A 26,838-nucleotide genomic window follows, 5' to 3' on the forward strand; every position below is an offset into this window, starting at 1 on the left:
TACTTACAAAAAGCAGTAAATTTTTAAATTTACTGCTGACAAAAGCATCAGTGTAATATCCATTATCTCCACCATTAAAAGTCCTGGTACATGTTTCTTGTTTTGTCATGAAAACAATAAAAGCAAAAATACTCAGAGACAGGCTATTTAGTAGATCCCTCATGAGCTGTTGCTTCTAAATTTTCTGATTCTCTTCTAGTTTTTGAGATTAAAATCAAAAGGGAAGGTAAACTGATACTGCAGTGAAGAGCCACTAGAAGAACAATTCCTGCAAACCTCAGTGAAAAGTTTGGAGAATAGCCTGGTCAGCTGCTTTCCTTGCATTGTACAATCTTATTGGGAACATGGATAGTTTGTCTTCCTCTGAGAACTCCATGAGGGTATCAAGCCACAGAGAAGTATGTCTACAATGGTTGAACAACATTGGCACACTTTTTTCCTAGAACAGTCCTGTACAATTAAAAGCTGCCACTTGAACACTGGTAGTTTCAATCTTTATGGCATCTTTTGCAAGATTTTTGGGCATTTTTAAAGTTACTTTTTTGAGGAAAACCATCCAAAGTTACATCCTCATTATTGCTTTGAAAGGAAATAAGTAATGAATGACAGGTACCTCACAAGGACAGCTACCCAAGCCCAGAACAGACTAAGAATTTCCTGCTTGGGAATGTGATGGGTCACAGCACAGGATAATACAAGGCAGACAGCAGGCTGTCCTCTTTAAGGAACAGTAAAATTATGTCCTTGCTCTCATCTCTGGGTTCATTGATTTCATAAACAGGTGGGACAACATTAAATTACAGCTTCAGTACTGACACTTGATAGAAGTGAGCACAAAGGCTGTGGGGCCCTGAGCTCCCACTGGTGCCAGTGACACCAAATGGATCATCTGTGTTGACATGAGAACAAGCACAGAAGGAAGTTTGCTTTGAAAGTCACAGCAGTGATTTGGTGTCAGAACCTTGGGGCTGGCACTCAGCTCCATACAATGCACCAATGCTCTGCCCTTTCAGCTGAAAATGCATCACTGAATCCCATTTCTTGCAGTGAATGATTCAATAGCTGCTGGTCCCTTGGCCTTAGATCACCTGGTGAGAAACCCACTCTGGAGCTCACTGAGTGAGCTGTTGGAGCTGTGTGCTGGAATTGCTCAGAGAACACATTACCTGAGGGATAAATGACAAATTTGTTTGTTTTTGTGCATAGATCCTTTAAGGAGAACTGGTTGCATGACCTTTGAAAGGTCTCCTTACATTTGATGTCTTATAACCTGGACAGTGTTCATGACATGAACCCATCCTTCCTATGGTGGCCAAGTTTGGATTAGTTCTGAAGGTTTGTCCAAAATGGAAGGCTATCAAAATATATATATATAGTCCAAATTACTGGACTATTTTTTTGCCTCTGAAAAGCTCTTGCATATGCCCATCACCTCTTAAAAGGAATACTGGATTTACTGCAGTAAGAGCAAAGCCATCATTAGCTCCAAAGAGAATAACGTTTCATTGTCCAAGTAAAATGTGTTGGTTTATAATACCGCAGTTTTGTTTTCCTTAACAAAGATGCAGGTACTAAATTATTGAATTCAGCTCTACTTTCTTCACCTAAACACAGATACTCATCAAGTATTTTCCTCAGGACTGTTCAGTAGAGTTCATTCATTAAAAACAAAATGTAAATCTTTTTACAGGGTTGCGACTTGGAGGAGGCTTTTGTAAAGATACTTTTAGAAAAGCATTTGTTTTTCCAACTCCAAAATATAAGCTAATAATTGCCATTTTAAAAATGAAAACCCACTTGATAATGTTAAAAATGAACCATTTTCACACTTTTCCAAAACAATTCTTGATAATATGAAAATGCCACAAGGCAGTTTTCATTTTGAAGCTGTTCAGTTTCTTCTTTGCTTTAAAGACACTGACCAAATTTTAAATTTTATTTGGCTTCTGTGTAAGGTCCTCCTCACAGAAATCCACATCATCTCCTGAATTTACCCAGATAAAGTTTTGAGCAGAGCTTTCCCTTCCATTACAGGAGAGCAAACCTGATCCTGCAAAAGCAAGCAGAATCCTCTCTGCATTACTACTAACTGCACTTTAGAGTATTTGTAAAAACACATTCTCCTAGCCAGGCAGTCACATCAGAAACAGCTGTGGGTCATGCCAAGTACTGCTAGAGAGATAAATTAATCTTCTCTCGTAAAAATCTCTCAGAAGACAACCACAACCCCCAATTAAAAAAAAAAAAAAAAAAAAAAATTAGTACTTTTGGTTTTGGGGACTGAGCCAATTAATATTTAAAAAGCAGATGGGTCTCAGCGTGGCCCTTTTAATGTAACTTGGATGTATTCTGTTGAGCAAATGCCTAATAACTTTGTGGGTGTTTGCTTGGAAATGGCATTTAGTTCAAACACTGCTTCAGTATATGTACTTTAAGGGGTCAAGCAGAGCTGCTAATTTGAAAGAGAAGGAAACTCAAATGCTTCATTTGGTCATTTAGAAAAGGGGGAACTTAGAGAAGAGTAAGACTAGAGTGGTAAATGAGACTCAAGAATGTGACAGATAGCAGAGCTTGTGCACAGATGCACACAAAGAAGTACCTGATGTGCAAAGGGTTGCTCACATTTTTAAGTTATGTTAGAATGAGACCTGCTGGCTCCTGAGTTATCTGTAAGGACAAGGTGAAGAGCATTTCACAGAACCAATTAGGTTGGGAAAACCTCTGCAATGGAGTCCAGGCTATGACCAAACACCACCTGGTCAACCAGACCATTGCCCCAAGTCCTTTTTTCAAAGGCCTCCACGGACAGTGACTGCATTGCCTGTGCTGTTGAAGAAATACTATCCTGAACTGTCACCCTGTGAAGTTCACTTTGTGTCATTAGAATAATTAATCTGCCAGAGAAGAGGTTCCTGGATGGAGAGTTCACACTTGGATTCAGCTTTTAGGTGCACATAGCCATGACCCAGAGTTCCAATTCAATCCCAAATCTAGTTTAGCATGACACTGGGCAAAAACCTTCACTTGTTTCAGAGCATCCAAGTGAGAAAACCAAAACCCCTGACAGTGATGCAGCATTGCTCAGTCAGAAGTGGGTCAATACACAGAGGCCTTGCAGCAGAGACCTTTGTGTTCCTTACAGTGAACCTCCTTTACACTGGCCAGGTATTTCTGGCTGGGTACAGATTTCAGAACTTTACATGAAAGGAAACAAAAGGGTAATTTTCATCTTGATACAAATACCAGTTGCAAGTCAGTTTTCACCCTCCCTTAGATCAGCCCCACTGAGAGATTCAGTTGTGATGCTGCAGTTCCCCTTTGCTCGTGACAACGCTGTGGAAAACACTGGCCTCACCTTCTCCACACTGCCTGAGCAATACAACAAACACAGAATGTTTTGACCGCATCTCCTCTGAACTCTGGAAACAGAGTTTGCTGGAAACACCTTAAAAAGCAAGTTGGAATTCTGAGTTTACAGAAGGGATTCTTACTCAGTTTATCTGTTCTACATACTTTTGTAAATCTTATCTTTACTAATGAAGCAGCAAGCACAGGGGACTGAGCTGGATTTTGTCCTGTCCCTGGCACCACCAGCAGAACTGTCAGCTCAGCACTATTTGTGGTTTTTCTCTTGCTTGGCTGATGTGAGAGACGACACATTTCTCGGGCAGAGGATGAGTCGGTGGGTCAGATTCTCTGCTGCAATACAGACTCAAGGATTTCAAAGTGAATATTATGGCACAGTCATGCTTCAAAAATAATGGTGAGCTTCTATACTCTTTCTACTCAATGCTTTTCAGAGTAAGTCCTTGATTTTTCAATCTTAAAAGACAATTGCTAGTGCTATGGAGCCAAATTTCTCACTAATGTAGTTTGAAGCAGCAGCAATTTATATATACTACAGGAGATCAAACTCTTAAAAAGAGTCCTGCTGATTTTTATCTATTATTTTGTTTTAGTCTTCTTACAGAATTATTTTTAGTTAACATTTAAACAGAATTTCCTGCTCTCTGGAGGAAACCCCAGCCTGACAAAAGGCTGTCAGGATCCCACCTAGCACCTTTCAGTATGGAAATCAAGCTGGCTGCATTTTGGAATTAGTTACTGATTTCATTAAATAAGCTTATGGAGCCCTAGCAGGCCTGCCAATTGACCACATGCTTTCAGATGTTTTTGGCAAATGCAGTTTGATTTTCAGTTCCTTTACCAGATTTTTCCATTATCTCCCTTGACACATCAGCTTCTTAGCACACACATATCACCATTGATCACAGATTAGGAGCTTTTCTTTTGAAGGTTCATACACATACATCCCTTCTCTCCTTTCCAGGACATTCATTTTTGTTAATTTCCCCTTTAAACCCTGATGGGAAAATGGCACCAGCTCAGTGTTTGCCCTCTCTCACTGCCTGATTCACAGCACAGTCAGACATGGCAGTAATGTAACACAGGACAATTTACATCCCATATTGGAACAGCTATTACAGTGACTTACAGCATAGGGAGAACTGTAAAAGACTTCTCACCTGTAGCTGTTACACAGATCAATTTATGCAAGAACACATCCTGAAGCCAAGCACAGAATAGTCTAAATTAGAGATGCCAAGGGTCAGGCCTCTTCACAATTCAGTGCACCCTCAGCTACATCCAGAATCAGTGGTAGTTGCAGATATGCTGTAGATGCATAAATCTCCCTCAGGAAAAATCAGATATGGAAGAAAATCTCTCAGGCTGCCAGCAATGAAGGATCTTCCCTTAAAATATAATACCAGTCACCTTAAAAACTTACATTTTGGGGAGACTTTGGAAGGAGAGTGGAGGCAGATACACCTTCTGCAGTCATAAGTAAATGTCAACACGTTGAACAGGAGATCTGCAGTGTGAGGTTTGTCACAGTGCTCAGAGATGATTCTGGATAAGTTTTGAAGGGAATTCAGGGTCTGTATTTGCAGAGAAGCTGAGGTTGAGCTATAACAGCCAGTGCCAGGATAAACAGCTGAGACTACAACTCTGACTTCCAGTTCTGATTTTGCCTTATAGAACACTTTGCCTGTCATCATTCCCAACACCGTTAACAGCCACAAAGAGAGGGTTTACAGCAAAAATGAGAACTCTTTTTCCTTTTCTGTTTTATGTGTTAATGTGGCATTAAAAAAAGAAAAAAACAAGGAAAGATATAAAAGTAAGAAAGAAATAATACTGCCATTCTGAAGGCATTTTAATTCAGTGTCAACCTGGCAGCTATGAAAAAGAGGGTCTTTGGAAGCTGCCACCACCACCTATAATGTTTCACAATGGATTTAACACAATGCTTCTCCAGGTATAAAGAAGCAAATGGCACCAGTCCCGAGGAAAAAAAAAAAAAAAAAAAAAAAAAAAAAAAAAAAAAAAAAAAAAAAAAAGCATTGATATTATTTCAGAAGGAGGAAGAAGGTTAAGCAGAACATTGGCATTCATGTCCCATCCTCCTTTCTTCACCTCTCCTTACCCATGATGACTAGGGTATTTTATATACAACAAGCCCACTATTTACATTAAGGAAAAAACACAGCCTACCTGCTAGATAGCAAACATACCCCATATTTCAGAAGAGCAATAATGTGGGAAATGACTTATCATGTGTGATTCAGTCTTGTGTTCCAATATGCATATTGGCATCATCACAATCATCACTTCAGTGAACACAGTTAGCATAGAGGATCACAGATTTAGCTGCAAAACACAGCTTTTAGGTAGGGTTGCATAATGAACTCCCCAGGCCCAAGAAATACATTGGGACAGACCCTCAGAAACCAGCTCTGCAAGAGTTTATAATGCAAAGGAAAAACCTGGGGCTCAGGCACCTGAGTGGCAGATGCAGCAAAGTTTAGCACTGGCCTCTGCAGTCTCCAGCTGCTCTGTGGTGCAGCAGCAGGATGGACTGAGAAGGAGGTCTGGAGGTCACCCTGCTGTGCTGCAGGCTAGGCACAGGTAAGCCAGGCATGTTTTGAGGTCAGGCAAGGCCAGCAGGTGAGCTGCCCAGCTCACACATTCATTAATGACACCTCCCCATGTCAAAAGCCCCTGTGGGGAGCATTAAACAGGAAGGGACAGAAATGAAGCCCAAGGCTGCACACACCATGCTTTGTGAGAGCCTAGGACACCTTTTTCTCACTGCCATCCCACTGCTACTAAAAGAACAGTCTGTTCATTGATGGTTGTGTACCAGGTAAGCTGCCTTTCATAATTTCTCCCCCAGGGTGACATGGTTCATGCTCTTTCTCCCCTCATTTCCCCGTCTCCTCTGTGCTGGAGTCCTGCTCCTCTTCTCTGACAAAGGGGACTGCACACCCCCAGCAAGCAGTGCCATACCCATTGGGCCTGCTGTTGCTAAGAGACAGAGAGAGATCCTACCCACTCAAATTCCCCTACAAATCCCAATATTCCTCCTATTGCTGCTCTCCAGCCTGACTGAGATACTGTTGATGCAACCTTGGTATCCAGCAGATCCATATGGGTTTTATGGGGCGTTTTCTCCCACTGACCAGCACTACACAGAAAGTCCCAAAATATGATACTACAGTAGCTAGCATGTAATTGGGGAATAAACACAGATGCAGATGCAAACTACTCTTGTGGGAAACCACCAAGGCCAGAGGAGGTCAGAGATCTTGCCTAGTTCTAAAGGACACATGTAGATCAAGACAGGTTGACAAAAAATATGCTTGGAAAGCCAAGCTAAAAGTGGGCCATTTTTGCAGCATTTACAGCAACTGGCAGAGCACAGGACTGGACTGCTCTACTGCATAAAGTCTCTCCAAATGTTACTAATAATGATTTTATTTCTGTGTTCAGATTGATTTCCCCCCTTCCCCCCTAGAATGCAGAGGAGTTTACTCTGACAATACTTCTGGCAGGAATCTCTCTCAAGCTTACAGAAAGTCTAGCAAACACCAAACAATAACAAATCTTATTGAGAAAGGAAAAATATGGGGTAAGTTTTTAAAATTCCTCTGAGGTATTGCCATGTTGCTAGGCTGACAGAGTTATCAAATCACTTCAGTCCCTGGAAGTTGTGACAGACTTTTGCAGACTTGTTATAGTTCAGAATTTCAAGGCCTGTTTGCTGCCCGTGTCTTTCAGGCACACCACCTGCAACTGGCAACTTAATTCTCCATTATATTGGAGACGCCGATGAGTTTGTATGGAGAGAGTTCAACCATCACACCAAAACCATGGAGATTTGCCAGTGGGTGATGTCATGACACCTTTGTATGTGCACAGAAATCCCTTAGGCTGGAAAGCTTCCCCAGCTGAACAGGAAGCATAAGGACAGACAGTAGATTATGGAGACCAAGAGAAGACTATGAAAAAAAAATTCAAGGTTATGAACTGGCCAAAGAGCTTCAGATTAATTTTACAGAGAGAGCAGAGCTTGGGGTACAGCAGCAAACAACTTCAGAAGTATCCATGGGAATGCTGTTAGTTAATAAAGGGAGCAAAATTTGGGACCAAGCTGTAGGAAACTGGGGCTTCTGTTCCACCTTTACAAGCTAAATTTTCCATTCATAAGCAAGACAGACAGACATCAAATAGGTCACCCTAAGAAAGGCACAACTAGATGGCAAACTAGCCATCTGCTTGTGCTTTTGTCAAAGGGATGAAAAGCCTTACCCACTCTCAGATCGCCTCTCTTCATTTAGATATTTACGCAAAGTGATCAAATCTTCTGTTGATCTCCCCACGGAGGCATGTTTTCCACACTTAGATATTTTGAAAGCAGTTTTAAGGATTTATAGTATTAAATAAATCTGTTTTGGAAAGAAAAAGGTAACACCTCAAAGTTTACAATAACAACTATTCCTTTTCTGTGCGCTGGAAGGCAGTTTGGGATCAAAATCCCTTGCAGACTACCTGAGGTGAACAAAAACTTCTGAAGAGAGACAAAAATCAGTAGTGTACAGGAAGCTGATGGGCAAAGTGGAGGCTGACAGAACTACTGCTCCCTCTGACAAAGAAGAATTACAGATAGCTGAGAACATGGCATGTTTGAGGGGACAGCTCTTCCACAGGGCAGAAAGGCAAATTATACACAGAAGAAGCAGACATGGATAAAACAAGTTCTCTGTGCAATGTTTATAAGGAATGGGGAATGTGGAGAAAATGCCAAGAACAGCCATACATTTTCGGGAAGAAAGCAGAAATATTCAGAAATTGAGATAATGCCAGAAATAGTTATAAAATTTTTTAGAATGTCACAAGGCTGACAAAACATCAGGGCCAGATGGGATCTGTCTCAGAAAAATCAAGCAATTCACTAAAAAAAAAAAAACCAAAAAACACAAAAACAAGCAAAAAAAATCCCACCCCAAACCAAAAATAAAATTAAAAAAAAAAAAAAAAAAAAAAAAAAAAAAAAAATACAGCAGCATATTAATCCAAGGCATGAAATCCATCATACTTCACCCCAGCCACTTTCACATGGACAACAGAGTGAAATAGGCCCTGCCTGAACTCAGTAAAAGCCATGTTGAATGTGCCACGGGAAGGTAAAACTCCTGAGGATACAGCTCCTTACAGGGAAAAACTTCACAGATTTGCAGCCCTTTGCAGCCACCTGCAAGGTGTCCATCTCAAAAGGCAGCAAACACCTTTGGGGAAAGCTGCTGTCCACAGCACTTAGTGTTGCTGCTGAATTAGAGGGATGGGGACACTCTTCTGGGATGAGAATGTTGAAAACCAACCAGAGAGACAGACCAGAAGCAAACAGGACCTGGTGGGCTGGGGAGGTGCTGGTGCATAGTGAGGTCTATGAGGATCCAAAACCCAGGAGAAACCCCACAGCTTCAGTTCCACAGCGAGGGGGTGGACACAGTACAGAGGTGTTAATTAAGGACACACAGGAACAACTCAGGAAATTATGACTTCATTAACGATAATGACTAAATGGAGAATCACACTTAAAGCTGTTGGGAATGGGTTTTCCAGTTTAATTGGGCATTTGAAATGCTCTTTTAAATGCAGTGAAATCTAACAGAGAAGTCTGTTCAGTGCAGAAACAGACTGGGGCAAAGTTTCCCAAGCAACCAGAGTAAGGGTTTCACAAGAGGAATGTGCACTGGCCTTGCAGATAAGCCACCAGAGTGCTTAGGGTGAGATCATGTAATTGAATCTCTCAGTCTCTGGTGACATGACTGGACAGTTCCCTACAACCATATCAATAAAAAATATTCCAGTTGCCTCAGCCAGCATTCCTATCGAGCCCAGGAGAATCAGATGCTGCAGTGAAATTTTTGCCAGCTTTTTGTGACACAAAGCCCAGTGCAGATTTCCTCAGTGAAGAGCCCTAGGCCTCCTCTAGCACAAAAAAATCAATTTGGGATGGAAAGCACCATTGAAAACTGCAATCTCCCTGAAATAAAGTGGTTCAGATTGAGTTAGGCAGTTTTGTTCAAGGGTAGAAAACTGCAGGCTGTCCTCTCTCCCTCAGCCTTTGAAAACCAAAAGCAGTTATGGTAGTCTTTCCCTGAGCTCACCATAGTCCTCTATCTAGCATCTATCTAGCTGCTACCCCTTTTTGCCTAAGAAACCCAGAAACTGAATAATTTCCACCACAAACACCCCTTTCAGGGTATTGGGAATACTTCCTGCCCAGTCCCCATTGCACTTGACTCATCTCTTTAAATCAATGTCCCAGGTATAGGCGTCCTGTGGGTGAGAATAACTCACAAGATCAGCAAATTCAACATTAATCCCATTCGAGATTAAAAGGAATTTAAGCAGGTGTTCTTCTATGCCAAAAAGCAATTTAAAGTAATCTTCCAGCTCTGGCAGGAGAAATAAAAAAGAAGTAGATGAATCTCAGGAAGAAAATAAATACAGCTTAGCAGGCAATGGTTTAAACTGATAACACACTGATAGTACAAGAAGTCTTTTGCAGCTGGATGAATTGCTAAAACAACTGAACCAGCCTCCTCCCCACGTGCCCTTGCTTGAGTCCACTTACAACAGGACTTTCAGTCCCCATGCACACTGCTAATGTCAGCTCCCATTGCCTGAGCAGCAGCTTCTGTCATTATTACCTTCCTGATTATGACAACCTCCACTTTTACCTTCACAACTCTTGCCAACATTAGTTGGATGCATTAAGCTTTGAGTGAAGATTTGTAATTTCTTCTTTTGCTGAACAAGCTTAAAAATACCATTTTTCTCCCATTTTAATTCCTAATAGCTATAGAACACTGCTACAATCTGTTGTATGTCAGTGCAGCATTTGCAAAACGAGCGAGTGCAATTGCAGAAAATTAAGTCCCCTACTTGCTCATTAGGGAGAGAAAGAATTGGCAGTAGATAAAGTTCATGTTGCAATGAATACTTGTCAGTGCATATCTTAAACTTCTCCCCCTTGAACATAAGAAGAGGCCTCCCCTTTGGATCACAGGATGCCCTCTCACTGAGTCCCATCCCCACTGGAAAGCTGGGAGTCCAGTGGGTTATATCATAAACCCTCTGAAATTCTTACACATCACTGATTGTCAGTGATCTCAAGAAAGCATTCCTCAGGGAAAACCCTTTTGCCTTTTCTCAGCAAGTCTGCTTGAAACTATTGAACCCTTGCTGAGGATATCTACACCTTGGAACAGACTAGAGACCTACTGCTGTCCCACAAAGGGCTGGACAAAACCTCCAGCATGGACCAGAGCCCAGGCAGGCGTGCTAAAGAGAACATAAAACATGTTCTCTTCCATGCATAACACTCCCCATCCCACTGGGAACTCCTGAGCTATCCAGCAGTGTTTGTGGCTTACACCTCATCTGATGTGACCTGTGTCACAAGAGCTGCTGATTTCCATCCAACTGAGACTACAAAGTTATGGGCAACTGCAGCAGAGAAACAAAGACTGAATGAGTCACTCTTCTGGACTTTTAATTAATTTTTATTATTGGTCCCTCCAGAGAAGAGGTAGAACAGTACAAGGAAGAGAACTCTTTTCCACTGTTCCTGTGTGGGTAAATTTGATTCCTCACAGCTGTCAAACAGATCAAACCTTTCTCCAGGATCAAAATTTATGCCTGCTGGTAAACCAGCCTCTGTCACCACCATGATTCAAGCAAATCCCAAGAAAGTGGAGCAGCACATGCTTTTCTATTACTCAGCTTTCTGAAAGGGCTGTCCTACAATACATAACATTTAATCCTGTCTGAACTAGCTTTTATTGAGAAGTCAAAAGTACTATGTAAGAGGCAAAAAATTTGATCTAAGGAGCAATTTCATTTAAGGCAGAGCATGACAGCTTTACAGTAGTTTATCTGATAGACTGCTGTGTTTCTCAAGCCACAGAACATCACTTGCCTCCCTCAGACTTAATCTGAGAGAAACAGACTGTGTGCAGAAAGCTCCCATCTCATCTCACACTCCTACTAGAAAACATGTCCAAGAATGACCTTAGGGGGGCCAATCCAAGTGTAAAATGAAGGGAATCTCATCTGTCCAAACACTGCCTTAAGTTGTAACTCAGTCATGCTAAAGCCCCTAAATCCACTCAGCAATCCATTCCCACTTACCTTTCAGGATTGTTTAATCTTTCAGGTGCCTAAATTTAAAGGTGCTTCATTACACAGACAAATTATTTCCCTCTCACATAATTGCAGTTGCCTCCTGCTGCACATTAGTGCTCCTCTATGAATAGTGGTGTTTCTCCGTCACCTGCAGTTCTGCTGTGATTTACTTTAGGCTTTTGAATCCTTCCTGTGTCCTTCAGAGTAGCCATGACCAGAGCACGATGGTAACAGCACTCAGCTTTTAAATTATAGTCTCTGGCAAAATATACTCACTCAGGAAAACAAACACAAAGAGATGCTTGGTTCTACTTTGCACAAAGTGTACTAAACCATTAGATGCTTAGCATTAGATGCTTGTCCTCCAAAGAGGGAAAGGCAGAAAAGATGCCAAATGGATGAAGATACCTAATTTTCCCTACAGGTTTCTCCTAAACTTAACCATAGAAACAAATGCTCAACTTAAGCAGACTTGATCATTCCTGGGAGACTGAAGAATCTGCCTCTCCACCAGCTGCAACACAGAACTTACATAGTTGTATAAGGAAACTGGATTTTTTTTGGTGAGGCTAAAAGTTCTTGAAGGAGCAGGGTCTCATCTTGGCCTTCAGCAGCAATTTGGCTGTGTTGGAATGAGGCTGGTACCAGAAGCTACAGGACAAGGCTGAAAGAAAGAAATGGATCAGCATGTGGAGACACTGGGTTTGGCAAGGAGATGCCTCTCAGTAGAAAAGAAGAGGGGGGGGGGAAGAGGGGGGAAGGAGACTGTATTTTGTGAGCTGTAGGAATAAATTTGGAAAACACAAACATTTTTAACCAGAAAGCCTTGGGCATTTCCAAGCACTTCTGAACCATGGTATGAGAGGGCTGAATAATCCAAAATATTAAATGTCACGAGAGCTAACACCTAGAGACTTTGTACTGCCCACACTTACAAAAAGTGAATGCCCAGGAGCACCACATAATGCCTGTGATCAATAATTAGTTCATGTTTGGGAGGATTGCTCAAATCAAAGAACATAATGAAGTGTTCAGAATGCTAAATCAGTAACAAAGTGCTATGCTATGTAGCAAGTTAGAAAGTTTCACAGAGAAAGGTGCGGTAAAAGGGAGTAATGAAGCTACATCAAGTAAAAGAAGGAAAAGGGAATTTTTCAATAGTATAAGAGAATCTCCATAAGCTCAAATGGGGATAGAGACATTCAAGACTCTTAAAAAATAACCTACAGCAAAACAAATGGCCAGTGCCACAAGATCACCCCTCGTCACGGTGGCAGCTGGTGTTTATAGTGTTTCTGATGTGTTTACAGCCTTCCTGATGTTTGCCATAAGTATGTTTGTTTCAATGACAGAATAGAAATGAGGGGAAAAAATACAGGTAGCACAGAATTAATAGAGCAAGGACCCCCTTTTCTTTATTATAGATTTTTGTGAGGGTTTGAAGATAAATTAAGATCTCCATCTAAGTTTTGTCATTTTTGTCCATTCCCACCCAAAAAACTTAATGACAGGGAAGAGCAAAAGAAAGATTAAGACAAAGAACATTATTTCAGTGCCAGAAAATTATCAGCAGGATAAAATTCAGAGCAAAAGACTTCCATTGGACAAGCAGTTGGTGTCAGGGAACAAGAAGAGTAGAAATTGATTCTAGTCAGGTTGGTTTCTTTATCTTACGTGATGCAGCTGCCTGACACTGTTGATGGTTTCAGTAAAGGTTAATATTTTTGTTAACCCATAACAGTCACAGATAAATTCCAGAATAAATCTCTGAATCTGTAGAGATTGTTCTAGAGGTGTTGCCAAATCATTTGAACAAATTGAGACTGTCATTAAGCTTAAATCACACTACTTTAAAACAGCAACCCGCAACTGAATTGCAGACAGACCCAAATCCAAACCTGTGATGCAATAATCAATAGACTGAGCTCCAGATTTTCGTTCCTATTTCACATTTCTTAGAAAAGTCTGACTGCAGGAAGACAAACTAGGGACTGGGGTGGCTGCTCTGCTTTCAGGGCAAGCATGAAATGACTCAAAATGGGGCAGGGGAATGTTTGTGCTTGCAGAATTGCTTTGGGCCTGTCCAGAATGTTTCTCTAGTGCCTGTCCTCTTTCCTCACCTACCTTGTCATTGTTACAGTAAGCACAGATTTTCCTGACTATTTTCCCAGTTTCTTTGTTGGGAGACTTTATTTACTGTGGATTTTTACTCTCTGAACAGCACAGCTCACACTGGCTGAATTTAGGGGATATTACAGAGCCTGGTACACACATGGGGCAACATGTAACAGTCCAAAACTGTTTGAAGAAAACAACTACATGAACACTGAGCTGAGAAGAAAGAAAACCAGCTACATGCATTAAAACATGAAGACTCGTGTGACAAGATCCTTGTGTCTCCCAGAAATTACTGCAATTCATTTTGCACAAGGCTGTAAGCATGAAGGGATGCTTTAACTGAAGCCTGGAAAGGAAGGCAGGAGCCAGGGGAACAGATTTGTCCAGGAGTCCTAAGCATTTCTTGGTGATCTTGGTGCCATCACATATTTTCAAGACATAGCAGGACACAGCTGTAAATGCCAATACTAAAAGTCTTAAGCTAATAGAAATTTATGGAAACTAAGATTTCCTGTTGTTTTGATGCTCATGGAACAGAATAATAATAAATAAATAAATATGAAACTACTATTATTCCCAGTAAAATCAATGCAGGATTTCCACCAGATTGGACACAAAGAATCGTTTTTGGGTGGTGTTTCTTTTTTTTTTTTTTTTTTTTTTTTTTTTTTTTAAACTAGTGGGAAGTCTTGTGTGTGCAGGATATACCCATGTACAATGTCAGCAATAAGTGTAGCTCTCATTTGCACCAGGCAAAGCTCACTGAGTCACTAACCCAGCCTCATGGGACTGTCTGACATTTGTCAGATGGAAGCAATTTTTATGAGGTCTCAGTGTCACAACAGTCTCAGGACTCCGTTCTGACATGGGCCACAAGTGGCACTTTAATAAGTCATTCCTCTGCACAGGGGTACATTTGTCTCTGTGAGGACACAGGGCTGTGCCAGCCCCAATTTTAGCTGGTACAATGGGTTTTCTAGTGGCAGACATAACTCCAGCCTCTTGCACATGAATGAAATTAATTGATCTTTTCTGTTAGTAGAGCACTGTACTCCTTGAGCCAAACTCTGCTTTCACTCACCGTGTGTGGAGCCTTGCTGGATTTACTCTGGTGCTCTGGAGTGCAGACTGCAGGGCTCCTCCTGTCCCTCTGGGATTGTTAGTGAGCAGCAGCTCTGCTTGGCTCCTTATTGTCTTTGTTAATAACACTTCCAATGACTTGTGTTTGCATCTATTTTTGTATCTCTTAACATACTTGTAAGACACTCAAGCCTGCTTTGGAAGGAACCCAAGCTCAGGACTGGGGTGTATTTAAAATAGATGGACCCCTGGTTGCTGTAGATATGTCACTGGCATTCATTCAGTTTGCAGGAGTGTTTTTCTCCCTTTCCAAAGTCAGAAGCAGCCTTTGGTGTGCCCAGTTCTCAGAGCACTGTAACAGAGGAGCACCATCCTTTCCTTTTGCATGATCACCAATTCTCCACTGGACAACTAGTTCTCCACAGGAACAGCACAAATACTAGGGCAAGCAGAGAAAGAAGAAAAGGTCATTCTACAGCTGCAGAGTAAACTAATACAACTATCTGATCTTAAGTTCCCTTTGGCCTGACAACACTTCTCTCATCATTTAGTGCACAACTCAAAATGTCCATACCTGAAAAATGTTTGAGATGCAGCTTATTTAGACTCTGTGGAAAACAGGGAAAAACTCCCATCATAGAATCTCCTATGACAGCTCTTTGAAAGTCAGACAGTGACCATAACAAACCCCTTCTCATGCTCTCAGATAGGATATCCTTCTTCTCTGACTGGGCGTTTGGTGGCCATGAGCCACACGCTGGAGTCCCTCAGGCCTGAGGGATATGAAATTCTCAGGATACCAGTCAAAGCCCCAGCATCTACTTCTCACAGCAACACACACATGCAGCATAACCCACCACAAAGCCCTGGCAATGAGACTACCACTATCAACCAGAAAGTCCACCTCAAGCCTGGTCAGGGCTGAGACAAGGCTATTTCACACACAGGTTCTCTGTCCATGCCTGCTTATCAAGGAACAGACAACTACACTCCACTCTTTCCAAGGCTGTAGGAAGTCAGAGGCCAGACTCCTCTGGTTTTAAGGGCTACAAGAGTGTGGAAGGCTCAGCCATCTCCAGGATATCTTTGTTTCCACCTGGGCCAGCACCACCTACTCTTTCACCAGACATCCAGGAGATACAGCTATCTCAGCCACCTTTGTGCCTTCCCTTGACACAGCAGCACTATTTGTCTTCAGCTTTGCAGTGCATCCTGTGGCACTTCTCCAGAGAGAAGTCTGGGGGAGATTTGTTCCCACCCCTGCATGTCAACATACTGGTGCTGTACTGCTGTGCCAGGTGCATTCCATGGTCTGAAAAACCACTTTGAATTCAGGTTGTTTTTTTCTTATAAACCATTTTTTGTCTCAACTGCAGAAAAATAAAGTCACAGATATATATACACACACAGCAGTTCTGTGAGCTGTTTTCATGCTGAGAAGCGAAATGAACATTTTAAAAGATCAAATCTGAGGAAATCTGAGTGTTCTCAGTACGCAGAAATATCACCGCTTTTTATAATCAATAACCCTATTTTCATTAAAAAAAAAAATCAGCCCTGGGCCGCATTTCCTTGCTTAGGTCCCAGCACACTTTTCCATGGATGCCTGTCTCCCCTGGCTGAAGCTGTCCAGCACAGCCTCCTGTCTCCCCAGGCAGAGGGTGTTCAGCACGAGCTGCTTTGCACGTCTGTCACGCAGCGCCCGGGGAGCGAGCGGCAGCCTCAGCAGAGTAATGGTGCCACCAATTCACTTGTTTAGAAAAGCTTGGGAATGTCACAACTTGTTACACGATGGCATCCTTAATATCCTCGGGAGGCAGTCATAACTTCTGCCTGAGGCGCCCGAGAACTTCCACCAGCACCGGCAGCACAAAATTAACGATGCGGCTCAGTCTGGGAGTGGTGGCATTTTAATAGTGGGTAGAGGAAGCCTTACACACTGCCAGCTAATCTTGGAGAAGTAAATGAACAAAGTCACATTTGTCACAGGCTTTGAGATATTCCAAGGAAATGTTCCATAAAAGCCAACTCGTTATTAAGTATTTCTGACAAAATATTGTTTTAATTAATCTCCGTCTTTGGTTTTCTATTTGGGCTACTCTCACAATGGCCTTTTGCTTGCTCTTACTGCAGGTAATGTGGGCTTACCCACACAATTCCCAGAACCTATAGAGAATTATGCCACTGCAAGTTATTGATTGTGTTCCAACTTGGATTCTGCTTTGTACAGGCTCTAATTAATCCATATTCATACCATAAGGATTTCTCATCTGACTGTGGTTTGATCCACCAGCAGAGAAATACAGAGTCCATCTCAGTTACATCAGATCTTGCCAAGAGAAAGTGCAGCTCTGCAATAGTCTTGTGTCTAGGCAGTACAGGGGCTAAAAAAACAAACCAAAAAAAACCAACCAAAGAAAAAAAATCCAAAACAACAACAACAACAAAAAAACCAACCCCAAATGAAACAACCAATCAAAACCACAAAAAGAACCCTCCCCAAAAAGCTGAATTACTTAGTGTATTTCAGAAACAAATCTAAACTTTGTGCTTAAACAAAAAAAAAAAAAAATCCTATGTGCTTAATTAAAAAGAAAAGTCAGAAGATTTTTTTGGATGAAATGCACTCAGAAGACAAGCCAAAGGATAAGCAAAGAATATAAAGAGATAAGAAGATAAGCAAAGAAAATCTGTAAAGATGAGAGAATTTACATGGGCTGTCTATGTTTTTGTGATTTCAAGCCCAGTTAGTAGAAAACTAAAATAATGTAACCTAGGAAGAAGATTCTGCATTTCCCTCATTTAGTTTACCCAAGGTTTTCGTTGTGCTAATCCGTACTCTAATCAATTAAACTGTTGAATAATACATTTGTCAGATGGTATTCAAGAGGCATAAATAAAGTAGTTCAAGGTTTCTCTTGGAATCTAAATTCTAGCAGGAATTTTTTTGGTAAAACCGCAGCTTCAAAATGCACAGTAAGACACAGACTATCCCCTCTCTCATGCAAAGATCCTGTATACGTGTCACACTTACATTTTATATCAGGATTAATGCCTTTAATATTTCCCCCGTTTTCTCTGCCGAATCCCATCTGCAGGGACAATTATTGTTTTTTGAGTTTTTTTAACCTAGACACGCTCAAGTGTTGTTGCCATTTCCCCCACGGTACTCTGTGCTGCACAACCATCACCAGCCCTCCAAAGCCGTGTTTCATCTCACGGCACCGAAGAACGAAGACACAATTTCACACCAAGCTGCGCTCAGCTCTCCGGGGACAGAGTTTTCTTTGCCTTCCAATTCCTGCGGCTCCCCTCCCTCTCCCTCCTTATCGCAGCGATTTTTCTATCAACAAGCGCGTGTGGGTTTAATTTACACCTTTCCTTACACCTTCTGTTTTTAAGGGCGCGCGGGGCACGATCTTCCACCGCTTGTGCGCTTCCTCATATGGAATTCTTGTCCCTGTTCTAGCGGGGAAGGGGGCAGCGCCTTGCCCTGTCCCTGTCCCTGCCCTGCCCCGGCGGGACGAGGCAGCGGTTCGGGAGCGCTCCGAGGAGCGGCACGGCTGGGGAATAAACCGGGATGCGGGCGGGATCCAGCCCCGGGAGGGGCGGGCGGAGGGCGGGGAGGGGTCGGCGCGGGGGGCGCGCAGGCGGGGCCGCGCTGGGCGGCGGCGGGAGCGCGCTGGGCGGCGGCGGGAGCTGCCATCCCGCCGGGGCACGGCCATGGAGCCCTCGGCCAAAGACGGCGAGAGCGCGGCGGCCGCCGAGCCCGGCCGGGGCGGCGCGGCCCCTTCCAGCGGGGTGGTGGTGCAGGTGCGGGAGAAGAAGGGCCCCCTGCGCGCCGCCATCCCCTACATGCCCTTCCCCGTGGCCGTCATCTGCCTCTTCCTCAACACCTTCGTGCCGGGGCTGGGTAAGGATGCGGCGGGACGGAGCCAGGGAAGGCGGGCGGGCGCGGGGTCCTCTCCCCACCTGGGGCTCCATCGCCCCGGCAGGGCAGCCTGCTGGACCCCGGCAACTTTCCCCGACGGCTCCGCGGGCAGGGATGCAGGAGCGGAGGGAGGCGGGAGCGCCTCCGCAAAGTTTCGCGTCGGGAGCCGGGGCAGCGCCCGGCAGGGTCCCCAAAGATCCACCGAGCGGAGCGGGCGAGGGTGGCGTTCCCTGGGATGGCAGCAGGGAGCGGGACAGCCCCTGACCCCCCTCCGCGGGCACAGCTGGTCCCCGGTCCCTGGCCCGGAGCATCCCCTGCACATCCCCACCCCGCCGCTCTCGCCGGGCGGGGATCGCGCCTGTAGAAGGGATTCAGCTCTTGGGGCTACCGCGAACTGTGATTTCAGTCAGAGAACGAAGCCCGCAGTGACCGCATCACTCGCTAGAGATGAGCTGCCAGAGCCCGCCGCCCGGGTTTTCTAAGGAGACCCCTGGAAAAGGTTAGAACCCTTGTCCAGAGAAACTGGAGAGTCACCGTTTCTCAACAAAAAGTCTCTGGTGTGCTCAGGTCCCTAAGATACGGCTGCATCCTTTCTATATTTCCTTTCCTCCACTTGAATTAGGAATTGCTTACTGCAAGAGGAGCTTAAGAGTTTGAGCACTACTGGAATACAAGGCTAAATACAAATACTCTAGCTGAAAGCAAAATAACCGCATTTATTAAAAAAAAAAACAACCAAAACCAGACAAAATAATCCATAACTCCTCAATTCATACCTCAAGTCTCTCACAGTCCATTGCTGGCTGCTGTTTCTGTTACTGTGGCCACCACAGAAGCTTTTTCTTGTGATATGGGAGTATCCTCTACCTAGCCCTGCTTTTAAAGAGCTACTGCCTGCCTTTAATTGCTTCATGGGCTTCAGGTGGCTTAATTCTTGAACAAATCTGAAATTCCTGAAGTTCTGATTGAATTACTACCGAAGTATGAGTGGGACAGTGTGTGTAACATGTAGATGCCAATGCTATTCTGGAGTGCTTGCTCTCAACCTGAGGATGTATTCCAGAGGAAAACTTGCACCTTTTGAAATACCTCTGAGTTTTCCTGTGGAAGGACTGGTATGTTGTGTGCTTCCAGATGCAGTCCATTGTGCTTGGGTGTGTTGTTTTCACATCCCTTGTATGCAGCCACCTGAAGAACCTCAAGTGATGAATCTAAGACAAACTCTGGAGTTGAGTTCTGTCACGGGGCTTTAATTTTCCTGGGGCTTTAGTTTCCCACTTTGGAGAGAGACGTTCAAAACCAGAGTTTTCAAAGCGAGTGTTGTTTTCTGTTGGCGTTGAAGACAACACATCTTCACTGTAGAAGTACAGGAAAAAATCCTGACTTACCACATCCTTTTCCTTACCCAAATTATCTGACACTTCACAGAGCACACTAGAAGACCCTTGGTGTTCTCTCTTCATCCCAGTAGGGCAGATCCCCATAAGCCATTCTCATGTTGGAATTGGCTTGAGGTGTGGTTCTCTGCCTGGAGCTCCTCCTGGGTGCTGCTGTGGGTCTGCTGGGGGCACCCAGTGTTGTGCCTTCCCTCCTGCAGAAGGTGCCCAAGGCAGGGCAGCAGACAGAGCTGCCTTCCTAAAGGTGAGTGTCCAGGCTCCCAGCCTGGGCTGGTTGAAAGCTTGGGAGTTGAATCTGGACTGTGCAGCTGTGTTGGTTGTGTAACCACTGACAGGCTGGACCAGCACGAAATGGTTTTAAATCCTATTTTTAATTCTGTTTGTTTTTTTTTAAAACAGGCAGAGATTTTTTAAAAATTTGTTTGCCCTTTGACGCACTGATTTCAGCGGTATGATCTGGCTGGCTGTGCCACTGTTTCTCCTGGTACCCTGTTGGAAAAGTAGCAAACCAAACAAACTACAAATGTAAAGGAATTCCTTCCCTGTGGCATCCCCACAGCCTGGCAAAATGCAGCGTTTTGGAGATGCATCCCAAGCTCAGTATGCAAAGCAAGGCACTTAGTTTGTACATAAATGAACCATTCTGTTAATGAAGCTGCTAATGTCACATGCATTTTGAGAGAAAACTCAGTCTGAGATGACACACCTGACTAGAATACAGCTATTTACAACCTCAGCCATATCCTGTCATGTATCACATAGCCCACACACAAGGGGAAACAGGAGGATCACAAATCTACTGGCAGGAATGTTCAAGGTAAAAAGAGATTTTGTGTCATTGTTGTGCTTCAGCCATCTCAATGAGCTGAGCAACGCTTGTAAAATAGATAAAATTTGGAGTGGTGTGAAGTATTCACATCAAGGATGTGAGCCTGTTCTCTGTGAAGTAAATGGCAAAATTCCCATGAATTCTTGTAGTCCAGATTGATAACGTGTTAAAATGATGTCTCACAGGCTCCCTGTATATTTCTGCCTTCTTAGTTGGAGAGTGTGACTGTGTTTGGGTGTTAATGGAAGTCCTCTATTTCTCACTCCCTAAATTCCCCCCTCATCTGTTTTGCATGTAGTTGTCATTTGTGTGTGGACTCTGCAGTGCAATTGCAAAGGAGGGTCAGAGACCACCGGAGTAGACAAGAAAATGTGCAACATTGAATAAATCAAATTTTCCACTGCTTGGAGACTGGTGCATCTGAGGTTTTCATTAGTGCCCCGTGCCTCAAAGCAGTGATGTCCAAATAGAAATTGCACTCTGCTGCGGGCTTCCAAATCCTTGGGCAGTCTCTCACCATCTGAAGCCTCTATTTTTTAGTTAAATTATCTTTCCTCTGTTACGGAAGTCATATGTGAGGGTGAAAAATGAGAAATTTAAATATCTGGTTTATTTTTCCTTTGTGCTATTTATGTTTTGCAGTAGTACTCTATTTGGACAGCAGAAGTAACACTTATTCTTTGTTTACAGTCAGTTTATTATTTTCAGTTGGTTAATATTCAGAGTTTTATGTAATAACTCAGAACCGCAGGTTTTACGATGTGTTGTAAGCTTGGTTTTAACTACTCATTCCATACATGTTACAAAAGATGGAGTTCATAGTAATGTTTTCATACCCAGGGGATATGTTAACTTCTGCCTTGCCAAAACTTACAATTCTGACCAAATGCAGTGTAAAAAAAAATAAAATCTTGATTAGTCCATCTACTTGTGATCGGTTTTGCCGAATAGCCTTGAAATGACGCATGCCTTCCATTCGCTGTGACAGGTGTGACCACTTGGAAATGTTCTGGATCAGTTTTCCATGTTCCAGTGCAGTCTTTCTCATCTGTGCCCAGCAGGGCTATAGGGCTGATCTGCAATGAAGGTGTCCCAAGCTCAGGGAGCAGTGAGAGCCTGCAGATGGCAAAGGGAGGGAGAGGGGCTGGCCGTGCCCTTTAGCTGGCAGACGGTGTTCTCCTGGAGCTGCCGTGTGCCAGCCAGCGTGGGAGAAGATCTGGCTCCTTGTCATTCCCGGAGCTGATACATGGGAATCTTGCCCTCCTTCCTCTCTGCTCTTCCTTCTCTCGACATCCCGTGTGTGGGAGGGGGTAAATGAAGGGAGGGGGGGAACTTGAGGGAAATGTGAGAAGTGAGTGAAATTATCTGAAAGTCTGAGGTATTCTCCAAGATTAATCCCTCCTGTCAGGAAGGGGGTGGACTTTTGGATCCCAGCCTGCCTTGTACGTGTATACTATTTTTATGCAGGGGAGTAATTGAAATACGTAGCATAAAATTATGTTAACGCAGGATAGGAGAGCAGCCACCCATGTGCCACCCAATAGCCCGTGGAGGAGTTCAGGAGTGACAGCCTCTCACAGCAGCTACAGAAAGAGGGGGTGATTCCCAGCCCACTGAACTTTTCTCTTCCACGGCTCCACAGAGCAGCTCTCCTGTTCCCAGGCGTGTCAGCTCCGTATCACGAGTCTTCTGCCATCTGTGTATTCAGTCTTGATAGAGTTCAAGCACTGCACCTTCAGCTCCATGAATGTGGCTTTAATATTCGATTTATAGAAGCCAAGCATCTTCTCATTAGGAACCTCAAGGCTCTCCTGAGCAGAATGAGCTCTCCAAAGAGCTGAACAGAAATACAGAACACAACACTCGAGAAAATTGAAGGGATAAGATCTGCATACAATTACCAGTACCCATTTTATTTTTGTAGCTGGAATGGTAAATAGATGCCTCAAGCAAACATCCATTGCCTTCATTATTGAAACAAAGAATTTCAAGGAAAAAACACATTTTCTTATCTATGGTAGAGCAAACAGTGCAAAAAAGAAATTTGGGCTCTCAGACATATATGCATTAAAATCTCAAACTCCCTTTGGTATTTATGATCCTTTAATATTTTCTTTTTCTTTTAAATATTGAGTTTAAAGCAAACCAATGAGTCTGTGTGATTTACAAGCTCATTTGTGGAAGACAAATGAGTTTTTCTCATCCAAATGTGTTTGTGTGAATTTGTGTTTGTGAACTTTACTGCTGCAGTTTTTTAGCTAACATTGCCTTTCAGCCTGTGATGCTGGTAGTGTGCAGAAGAAAGCTGTTTGTTCATGGGAGCAAAATTAAACAAAGCAAACCTATAGCCAGTAGACTTTATTCTGTCAGGTTTTGTATTCTCCACTGAAAAGGTCACAAAGTTCTTTATGGTGATTTGTGCTTGTGCAGGGTGGGAAATGAGACCTGCAATAAAATGTGTGCATCCAGGTTTTACTGCTCCATTACTGGTACCAGTGGTATCAGCTGTAGATTATCCTCACAGTGAGGTAAAGTTGGGCACAAGAACAGCTGAATCTGAGGTTTCTGCACCTGCAGGTCTTTGTTCTTTTCAGTATGCAGAAGGCCATTAAATTCCTCTTTTATTTTCTTTCATTTTTATAACAGAGATTTAAGTGAGAAATCTAATTGTATCATATAACTTACCTGGCAGATGGTATTGAGCAGTCGTTCCACAATCTTACCACCACTGGGTAGTCTGGAATGTTCTTGTTCCATGAAGTGTCTGGACCACCTAGGAAGACAATCAATCCTGGAAAACTCAAAAGAGGTTCACAGGTGATTAGTGATCTGAATAAATGCTGAAGTGTTTCAACTTTGTAGCTCCTTGATTGAGACAACTCCACCTAGTGTATCTGATCAGAAGAAAAAAATGGAAAAAAAAGGTATTTTATCTGCTGAGGGTTCTGATGTAGCCCCTCAGTTTAATCCAGTGTTGAATGACATGCTTTGCTGTATTTCAGGCAGAAAGCTGGTTTCTGCTTTGCCTGTACTTACCTGAATGCTTAATATATTCCTCTTCCTCCCCTTCCTGTGTGTAACACTGGGTTCTTTCCTTGAGTTTGTCTGCCCAGCCATGATGGTCACACGTGTAGGTGCTGTCATATTCATCCTCCTCCTGTGCCCTCATTTACAAATGCAGTTATGGGCACACACAGCAAAAGCTGTCTGGTGCCTCGTTCGTGACCACAGCCTCAAGTCACAGTCCAAATATTTAGAACAATTTCTGTCCTTTGGTTAGTTTTTGCTCTTCACTTGCTACAGTTGGTAGAAGTCAGCTGTTGAGCTCCACTTGCATTTAAAATGACTTTTTGGTTCATTTAGCTGTCAAGCTGTGCACTAACCCAGTGCTGCAGCCTTTGAATTGCTGTCCATGCCAGACCAGCTAAAATGCAAACAAGTTTCTCTGCCTCCTTCGTGCCTTCTGTTTCCACCAAAACAGAAGACAAAAGAAATGGCCAGGGACATTTTTGTTCAGTGGTTTTTGTTCACTGGTGTTGTTGAAGTGGCTCTGTGGAGATATTCATTAGTTAATGAACACATAAGGAGACAGGGTTTGCTGAGCATCTTGTAATCTTGTTTGTCATTTAATGCGGTTTGCACAGATGTACTTGGAGATTAAAAGTGAAGGTGGGAGCAGACAGCAGAGAAGAGCTGTTAAATGGCCAAGTAAACCAGCTGAATTTTAAGGTGGATAGAAGGCTGTTCCAGATGAAGGATGTGACATGGAGAGAAACAGAGAATCAAGTTCAGAAGGAGAGAAGTACATTTGCAGAGATTCAGTGAGAAGGCAAAAGAACTGAAACTTCTTGCAGCAAGGGAGAAAATGAGTGAAAGGGTTTGAAGATAAAAGTAACTTGGATGAGGAGAGTGCTTTTGATAGGTGAATTTTTCCTAGTCTGGATAGCAGGAAGGAAGAGAATTTTCTCCTGCTCTGAATCAGTGGGTGTTGGAGAGATTTACAAAACTTGATAAAGCACCATTGCCTGCAGCAGCTCACTGCCATTTAATCTCTCCACCATGAAAAGTACTTTGAGAGTTTCTGAACTGTTCAGGATCATAAAGAGAGGAGCAAGAAGCAGAAACCAGGTTTTTCAGGCTCTTCCCTACCCATGAAACTGTGTGCGGGACCCAGAACACAAATACACCTGCAGCTGGCAGCGTCTGGCAATAAAGGGAATTTTAGAACCTGTGTCCAGATTTGAATTTTGTGGAGAAACAAGTGATTGGATGGTAAAGGAATTCTAAAATAGTCCTGAGGTTTGTAATAAAATAAAGTCAGTCTGACATATGACAGCTTTTCTCCTGTCTTAGGACTTGTCTTCATTGTAGACCTTTACAACTTTAAAGTGACACAGTGGCAGCACCACGGTGGATGAGCACAACCTTGGTTGCAGCACTGTGCAAAGATGCTGGTCAAAGAGAAAACAGAACAGATTATTTCATTTGGAAAGGACCTACAATTATCATCTTGTCCAGCTGCCTGCCCATTTCAAGGCTAAGTTAAAGCATATTATTAAGGCCATTGTACAAATGGCTTTTAAACACTGACAGGCTTAGGACCCACCCTCACACAAGAAAAAAGACTTTGTGTCATTGATCTTGCTTTAGAGATTGCAGGAATGTGGATACTGAGTTATCCTGGTTCTGCTAAAGATAAGGAGTTTTTTCATTAAGGGAAGAAGCTAATCCCTCTTCCTCTTCCCAGGGTTTTTGAGCATTTCTGTTATCTAGGGAGGCCCAAAATAAAAACACTATAAGAACTTGAGAAAAAAAAATCACATGCCATTCTATTTAGTTATATTTCACTTGTTGATTTCTGATGTTATAAACTTAGGTTTCATTCTCAGTAGAGTGAAGGAAAAAAGAAATGGGCAGAAGTCAAATATTTTATTTAAAATACTCATTTCCACAGTTTGTTCTCTCTCCATCTTACCACTTAGAAGCTGCTCTCAACCCTCCTTCCTTCAGCAATGCAGACCTTGTAATAAACTCAGTGTTTCCATTCCAAAGGAGTTACAGACCAAACAATTTCTCTCCAACTCCTTGACAGCTCCTCAAAAGGCCTGGCAATGCAACCCCGACTCACACAGTATTTGGTGTTTCCCTAGAACCTTGTCCCCTGAGGCTCTTGATTAGATGAGAATCTTTGCTTTCAAAAAAAAAAAAAAAAAAAAAAAAAAAAAAAAAAAAAAAAAAAAAAAAAAAGGCTGTGGGAAGAAAGAATGAATTGCCTTTTTTTTTAAATTCTCAGTTTTGGAGAATCTGAGTCATGATTTGGAGAGTCTGAATCATGATTTTTCAGCACTGGAAAATGGCAATATCATACTGAGCTTTTAAATTTAAAAAAGGAGAATACATTACTAACTAATTTACAGTTCTTAGACAAAAAAACATCTTAGACAAAACCATGGACATCCATGTCTTTGAGCATAGCAAATGTAAATTAGGTGGTTGATGAAAACTGATGGGCAATAAATACACTAACTTAAATTAAAAATCCCAGTATAAACATAACCAAAGGCTATGCCTGGAGTGGATCATGGTCAAATCTTGTTAGAGGAAATAGTGAATACAATCAATAGAGGAACTCTTGAAAACATAATTGTGTTCTCTACAGGGGTTCATCCTGTACTACATTTCCAACTTCAGAAATAATGTTTATACAAGAAATTGTGCAGGGGGCCAAGGACATCTTTGGGAATGTGAATTTAAATGTGACAGATCATTATCCAGCCTCTCACCAGCCTGTTGTTTATCTGGGCTGAACCCTCAGCTGGCCACAAGCATTGGTGAATATCCACACAAAACTTAAAAATGCTTTGAGGTTGTGGATAATAATTTTGTTTTAGTTAAAACATAAACAAATTTGTAAAGAATGCAAAAGGGCTAAATGGTCAAGTTAA

At 42.7% G+C, this 26,838-nt stretch overlaps 1 protein-coding gene across 1 annotated transcript in view; it reads left to right on the top strand.

Annotated features, from left to right (window-relative positions):
• Positions 1 to 18,459: 18,459 nt before the first annotated feature.
• Positions 18,460 to 26,838, top strand: part of STUM (stum, mechanosensory transduction mediator homolog) — a gene marked incomplete at both ends in the record, with an annotated part of 40,642 nt that continues 32,263 nt past the window's right edge. Inside the window, one exon of the mRNA XM_083858257.1 lies at positions 18,460 to 18,649. Coding sequence (XP_083714383.1) covers positions 18,460 to 18,649 — 190 coding nt within the window. The remainder of the gene's footprint in view (positions 18,650 to 26,838) is intronic.

The sequence above is a fragment of the Zosterops lateralis genome, assembly GCF_965231275.1.
Source record: "Zosterops lateralis genome assembly, chromosome: 3".
In the NCBI taxonomy this organism is placed as follows: domain Eukaryota; kingdom Metazoa; phylum Chordata; class Aves; order Passeriformes; family Zosteropidae; genus Zosterops; species Zosterops lateralis.